This window comes from Stenella coeruleoalba (genome assembly GCF_951394435.1).
Source record: "Stenella coeruleoalba genome assembly, chromosome: 19".
Taxonomy (NCBI): domain Eukaryota; kingdom Metazoa; phylum Chordata; class Mammalia; order Artiodactyla; family Delphinidae; genus Stenella; species Stenella coeruleoalba.
The window spans coordinates 42559360-42566287 of NC_137165.1; the positions used below are offsets into that span (position 1 = coordinate 42559360).

At 57.7% G+C, this 6928-nt stretch overlaps 1 protein-coding gene across 4 annotated transcripts; it reads left to right on the forward strand.

The window, feature by feature from the left end:
• Positions 1-158: 158 nt before the first annotated feature.
• Positions 159-6511, forward strand: TMEM106A (transmembrane protein 106A). 4 transcript variants are annotated; one of them, XM_079905887.1, is made up of 8 exons: positions 159-249; positions 1531-1757; positions 2296-2359; positions 3553-3706; positions 4216-4356; positions 4448-4491; positions 5010-5063; positions 5638-6511. In XM_079905887.1, the coding sequence occupies exons 2-8, from the start codon at positions 1550-1552 to the stop codon at positions 5756-5758; spliced, it is 786 nt and encodes a 261-aa protein (XP_079762013.1). In that variant the 5' UTR covers positions 159-249; positions 1531-1549; the 3' UTR covers positions 5759-6511. The 4 variants fall into 4 exon arrangements, with proteins under 4 accessions (XP_079762013.1, XP_079762015.1, XP_079762016.1 ...); XM_079905889.1 differs by having other exon boundaries at positions 5621-5734; XM_079905890.1 differs by lacking the exon at positions 5638-6511 and having other exon boundaries at positions 5010-5202.
• The last annotated feature ends 417 nt before the right edge of the window (positions 6512-6928 follow it).

Here is a 6928-nt window from a genome sequence, read left to right on the forward strand (position 1 = left end):
GAAATAAACTTTGAAACCCCTACTTGGACTGGCCGGTCCTTTCGTCGGGAACCTCGCGTGGCCTTTGAAGAACCGAGAAGTTTTCTGGCCGCTGGGTCGAGAGAGGCTGGCCCTGGGAGGGAGGGGCGGGTCCGGAGGAGCCGGGGCGGAGCTTCCCAAGGCTTTGAGCCGAAGCTTGGGGCGAAAACCCCGGCTCCCGCGCTTTCGATTCTGCTTTGCAGGCGTTTCTGTCGCTGCGGTCGCCCGGGGGTAAGGCGATTCCTTAGAATCGGTTCCTTAGAAAGAAGGGACCCTCCTTGCCTTCTTTCCTTTTGGCATGCAAGGGCTCAGGCCCCTTCTGTGCCTCCTCCTAGCCCAACACGCAGGTTCCAAGTTCTGCTAACGGCCTCCCGGGGTGTGTGGTGGGACTGAAAATCCTCGTTCATTGAATTCCTAGCCTCTCAGTCCGCTCCGACCCCGCAGCCCATGGCCGAGCCCCAGAGTAGGGCGTGAAGGCTCTGGGGAGGCCAGGGTCGCCGCTCCCCACCTCCTCCAACGCGGTGCAGTCGGTCCCCAGGACTCCGGGAAGGGGACTGGCGGCCCCCTGGAGCCACCCTGCCTTACAGGCCCTCCTCCCCAAAGACGTACTCCAGCAATCTCTAGCCCTCTTGCAGCTGAGAGGAGCCCAGGATCTCAGGCCTAAACCAGGTGAGGCTCCCTTTATTTTAAACCTCAGACCTAAACCAGGTGAGGCCTCCTTTATTTTAAGCCCAGAAGGTCTGATTGGGGCTCACCTTGCCCACTCATTTGCCACCAGTCTTTTGGGAAGGATCTGGAGTTCGCTGTGACTCGTCCTAGTGAAGGACTGACCCTGAAATTGCTACCACCCTCGCCCAGACATTCTTTCCCACCCCGACTCAGAAAGCAAGCGGAAGAGGTTTATGCTCCCTTCTACAATCATTTTAGGGTTCTCAGCCCCATCTGTGGCCAGCCTAGCCGCCTTTTTCTTTTCTTGTCCCAAAGAATCCCTGCCTTCCTATTACGCCAGCACCTGTCCAGGCTCAGGAATGGAAACTTTCCTTCCACACCCAGGCTGGAGACCTCGGGCATTTCTGCCCGGGTGCTCTAGAGACACGTTCAGAGTCGTCTTGTCGCAGAGGATGAAGGGGCTCCCCTGGCTGCTGCCCCCATGACCTATCTAACTTCCTTCCCTTGCAGTGAATGACAGCTCAGCAGCTTTTCCAGAACAAAATTAAGCGCTCTGCCTTTCACTTACGAAAGTCCCTTAAAGTGAAATAACTTCTGCTTTGCTTTTCCCTCTTGTAGGCCGATTGAGCTCTCCCTACAATAAAAACAAAAACAACAAAGAGTTGCAATGCATTGAGATTCCCGATCCAGGAGTCGTGTGTAGCTGCTCGAATTCCCACCCCCTCACTGGCTTAGGCTCGAGCTTGCTGAAAGCGTGGTGGGGCTCCTTGCCAATCTCAAGAGCCTAAAACCAGAGGGACACCCGGCATCGGTGCTGACTGGACTTTGTTCTTCTCTCATCAGTGAAAAATACCCCTGAACGATGGGTGAGACACTCTCCCAGCTGGGCTCTCGGGAGGATGAGAACAAGTCGATGCTGCCCTCCGGCCCAGCCTGTGGCAGCGAGGCTGCCAGCTACTCCAGCACCACCAGCAGCAAGCCTTCTTGTTCCTGTGCGCCTTGTGAAAGGGCTGCTGGCGGCAGCTTTGCGACTTGTCCCACCTGCCAGGGCAGTGGGGAGATCCCTCGAGGTGAGTGGCCCCAGGCTCTGGAAGTAGCCCGGGCTCCAGGAAAAGCTCTTAGCAGCCAGCTGGCCAGTGCCAGGCCCCTCTGAGTCTCCTTGGATGGGGTTGGGTCTCCCAGCTCCTAGTCCCTGAGTTTCAGGGCTAGCCAGGGAGATGCTGACCCTCCCTGGGCTCGCTGCAGAGACCCCCTCCTGCCCTGGTGGTACCGCCCGAACCCAGGGGATTCCCAGCCTCTCTGCCCTCTTAGCAGCACTGCCTTCGGATGCAGGAAGCTACAGTGACGTCTCCAAAGAAATTGGGCTTCTCGGATTTGTGGTGACGTGCAGGAATGCTCCACACCTGTTAATGAAACTCTCGCCTCCGTTCTAGAGCTGGCAAAGCCGAGCTGCCAGCAGCCCGGTGTCCCCAGTCAGTCCTGCTCTGAGGCAGAGGTGGCGTGCTTCTGACACTGCTCTGTGGGACGGAGGGGTGCTGCTGGCAGGCTGGCACAGGGAACACTTGTCATGGACACTTCCCGGCCCTCCCTCTCACCCTCTTTCTACAGAACTAGAGAAGCAGCTGGTGGCCCTCATCCCCTATGGGGACCAGAGGCTGAAGCCCAGGCACACGTAAGCCCCTCTTCCTATCCCAGCTCTGTAGGCGTTGCCCCTGGGGGCTCTTCCTCTTTGTCTCCCCCAATCCCCCTTCCCACCCCACCCCCCAGCTTTTCTCCATGGGTTCTCCCCCAGAGAGCCTGAGCCTCACTGGCCTCAGACGTATTAGCTCCCTGTTTCCAAGGATTTTACTAGTTTAAGAAGCTCGGGGCACAGCAGATGCCACCTGAGGCCTCTTGGTGTCCTGAGCACCGCTGCCTCCAAGAGGCAAGGCTCCCTTTTGAAGACGGAGAGGACCTCTTGACTCTGCAAGTCCTTCCAGGAGGGAGGGAGTGGCTGTGGTTGCTGTTGGTTTGGGGAAGTGATTTTTCCTAAGAACTTCCTTTGCTACGGCAGCTCAGACCTGCTTGTTCTTTTCCCCGTAGAGATGGGAAACCAGCTGCTCTCTGTTCTGGGACACTTGAGAACCTCAGAGGAGGCAGCCCTGAGTTTCACTGGGGGGCCCATGACCCTGTTTGTCATCTGGGTCCTTTGACATAGATCCCTGCAACCTCCTCCCAGGGTCCTCAGCTTCCGTGGGGGAGCCCACCACCCAACCTGCCCCCGCCAGTGCACCAGAAGCCGAATCTGGCAGTGCCCCTTAGGAAATGCTAACAAGGTGCTCTCTCTCTAATGCATATCTCAATTTTGAACTAGATGGACAGATGATGTCTTGTTCTGAATATGAATATGAAAATTCAGAACTGTCAAAATTCACATGGGCTTACTTCTTCCAGTGAGAATAGCTAGCGTTGGTTGAGCCTTGGCTATGTGCCAGGGCCAGGGATGGGTGCCTTTTCATGCATTAGCCCATAACAGATGGTATGAGGTAGGTACCGTTACCCCCATTTTATAGACAAGGAAACGGAGGCTTAGGGCGGTTAGGCGGGTTGTTCAGAGTTGCTGGGCCAGTGGCTAACACAGAACTGGGAATGGAAGCCGGGCTGCCAGCCTCTCAGTCCGGTGCTCCTACCCACCCTGGGCCACCTCTGAGCCTAGGTTGGTCCTCCGCATCTGGGGAGCTAAGTGTACAGTTGTGTGTGTGTGTTGGGGTGGGGGCTCGGAGGAGAGCCTTACGTAGAGAGAAGAGTGTCTGAACGCCCCCGGCCCAGGCAACCTTGGTGTCCAGACTTCTCCACTCCTCTACCCCGGGTCCTGTTCTCCCACAGGAAGCTCTCCGTGTTCCTGGCAGTGTTCATCTGCCTGGTGACCTCCTCCCTCATCGTCTTTTTCCTGTTTCCCCGGACTATCGCCGTGCAGCCTGTAGGCCTCAACTCCTCCACGGTGACTGTTGGCGAGGCCGACATCCACCTCAATATAACGGTGGGTGGGTGCCTGCGCCCCTGGGCTCCGACCCCACCTTCCTGGCAACACTCCTCTGTACAGCCCTTGTCCGGTGTGCTCACCCCGGGCATCGGTAGCCGGGGATCTTATGGCAGCCAGAGGATGTCGGGAGCCTAGGGAGAAGCAGGAGCAACCATGAGCCCCCTAACAGACCGTGCAGGATTGGAACAGTGAGGGGTTAGAATTGACGCCAGAGCCATAGATCACTGGGTGCAGTCGGGGTGGTGTGCCTGAGACTCCCCGGGTGGGCAGGACTGAACAGAGAGAGCCTTGCAGGGTGAGACTGGATTTTGAGCCAGCTTAATGTCTCAGTTAAAGGCGACCCCTCGCCGCTAAGAGCCCCTCCGAGGGGCTCCTGGCACTGGGCCTCGGCAGCTGAGGCCCGCGTTGGGGGTGGTCTCAATCAGGCTGCGGGGTTTTGAAACTGTTCGACTTCTTGCCAGGATGGTGCTACCCTAACCCCTTCCTTTCCCTGTCTTGCTCGCCAGAATATCTTGAGCATCTCCAATAACAACTACTACCCCATCGCCGTGACCCAGCTGACCATTGAGGTTCTGCACCTGTCCCTCGTGGTGGGGCAGGTCTCCGACAGCCTTCTCCTCCACGTCGGCCCTTTGGCCAGTGAGCAGGTGACTCCCTCTTGCTGGCCAGACCTGCCCACAGGTGTGTGGACGCGGGTGGCTGGAGTTGGGGCTAACCCTATACCCATTTGGTTGACAGATGTTGTATACGGTAGCCAACAGGATATGGGATGAAAACACATAGTGAGTAGCCCTTGATCAATCCCTTCTCCCTTAGCCTCTGTCCTGATTGGAAACCCAGGTCGAATTCCCACCAGATGTTCTGATTGCTTAGCAGACCCTGCAGTCAGCACGTGGCCTGCACTCTGTGGCCAAGACTGCAGTGTACAAGCATTCAGGGTCCCCAGCCTCTGCCTGTTTGGACCTGGCCTGGAATGAAAACCAGCCTAGAATCTGGTTCACACTTAACGCTATATGACCTTAGGCTCTTCAGCCTGACTCACCGTCTTCTACTAAGGGAGAGGCCAGCCCGTGCCTGGGCCAAACCAGTGGGGTTTGGAGGAGCGATATTGCAGCAGGGGCGACGTGCTCACCTTGGGCAGAGGGAGGGGGAAGGGGTGGGGGCGGCATGTGGGGCCCCTGATGGAAAGGAGGCAAGGGGGGGGCTGGGACGGCAGGTCTCGTCCGAGCTGTCCGACAGGCTGCTCAGTGTGTGAAAGGTGGGCCCAGGTTCTCTGTCTCTCTCTCTCTGTCTCTCTCAGCAAGATCTGTACCTGGCTGAAAATCAAAGTCCACCATGTGCTTCTGCACATCCAGTAAGTAGGGCTTGGAGCCCTGGGACCCTCTCCCACTTCTGCCCCCCGTGGGGGGAGAGTCGTCGCAGCGAATCCCGTGAGTCTGTGCCGGCTCTTGGCAGTAGCAGATCCAGCCCCTCCCCTAAGGCCCACCTTAGGAGCCACTGACGTGACAGGCACAGATCTGCCCAGAACCCGGTGGGGGGTGGGGGGCAGCTGTCCCAGGTGCCTCGGCAGAGTGGGGAGCAGAAGGAAGGGCCGGGTCTGGTCTGAGGAAGCCAGCCCTCCCCAGAGAGCAGAGCAGGGCCAGGGCTTTCCTCTTCTTCCCAGACCCTTGTGGTGTGGAGGAGTAAAGACAGTGAAGCGCAGACCTAGGGTGGCGGGAGCTCTCCAGCCGCCATCTTACTCCTTTCCTCTGCCGCCACCAGGTCTCTCCCCTGGCCTCCCTACTTCCTTCTCTCACTCCTACCCCAACTGCATATCCTTAGATCGGTGGACGTGGAAGTTGGGTAGGGTCAAGGCTCAAGTTCTGTAATCTTCAAAATAAAACTGGTGTGGGTTTTTTTGGAAAAAAAAAGCCCTGTTTCCTCTCCAGGGGCACCCTGACCTGTTCCTACCTGAGCCATTCAGAGCAGCTGGTCTTCCAGAGCTACGAATATGTGGACTGCCGGGGAAACGCATCCAAGCCCCACTTGCTGGTCCCTCGCCCGCCGTGACCTGTCTGCTGTCGTCGAGCTGCGGGCACCTGCCGGCCTGGTCTGCATCTCCCACCACTCCATGGCACCCAATAGGACGAGAGTGACTCTGCCGAAGGAAAAGCCCTGCTTTATCATACCCTCCCCCTGTTCACCCCCAGCAGAGGAAGCTTTCTGTGGACGTTAACTTCATACGCACACGCACACGCACACACACCCTCACGCCCTCTCTGATTTCCACAGGAATGGAAGCTTGGTTCTTCTAGAAGCCAGCACCAGATATTCCCCTTGGTCTGTCTTGAGGAAAGTCTGACCTGACGTTTCCTCAGAGCTGCCTCAGCGGCACGGAGTGGCTCCCACACTGTCTGTGCTGAGCACCTTGGTTGCCCAGCTCGTCCAGGGAAGACCTTTGTCCTGCCTGAATGTGGAGAAAGCTTTCATTTTGTCTGGCTTTTAATACATGGATCCTTTCCAAGTTCTCCACCTGGTAATGAGAAGGTGACTTGGGGGACAGCCAGTGTTGTCCCCAGGGCCTCTTAGGGAACCGTAGATGCTCTCCTATGCCGCCCTGCTTTGGTCGTGTGACAGAGTGATGGTGATGGCCTGCTTCGAGAACGCCTGGTACCTTGTCTCCCCACCCCACCCATCTGACAGCAAGATTGGCCAAGGCCCTTTGGCTCCGCAGCCTTCCTGGTTAGACTGTCTGGGTCCCCAGGAAGTCAGAGCTGTTCTGCAGCTAAAGCTTCTCTCCCGAAAACAGTTTTATCGTTCTCTTCAGAGCAGGAACCAAAGTGGGAGGGGAGGGGAGGGGAGGGGAGGGAAGGAAAGGGAAGGGAGGCACCGGGCACCCCCCTGGGCCTGCACAGGAAAAACAGAGACAAAGCCAGAGTCATTTTAAAAGGTTTTTATTGAAGGAGGCCACAAGCCTGAGCCCACGTGAGGGGACACAGGCAGGTCAAACGGTGGGCGCAGCCGCCCTCCCGCTGAAAACCTGCAGAGGTGAGGCCGGACTGCTGGGTCCCGCTGCACCCCTGGCCTAGTCCCAGGGTGCCCTCTGCTCCCAGAGGCCTCTGCTCTCCTTTGGGCGCTGACAGTATGGAGCTGCCTATCAGTCGGGACTGGTCCAGGCCGTCCCCTCTTTGCTGTCACTCAGATGAGAAGCCCCAGGCAAACCCCAGGTTCTTTAGGCGA

Bases quoted from the DNA above. Each gene is read 5' to 3' on its own strand.
- TMEM106A (XM_079905887.1), top strand. From the start codon at position 1,550: ATGGGTGAGACACTCTCCCAGCTGGGCTCTCGGGAGGATGAGAACAAG. The intron at 2,360-3,552 runs GTAAGCCCCTCT...GTTCTCCCACAG, and splicing joins AGGCTGAAGCCCAGGCACAC to GAAGCTCTCCGTGTTCCTGG. The intron at 4,357-4,447 runs GTGACTCCCTCT...TTTGGTTGACAG, and splicing joins GCCCTTTGGCCAGTGAGCAG to ATGTTGTATACGGTAGCCAA.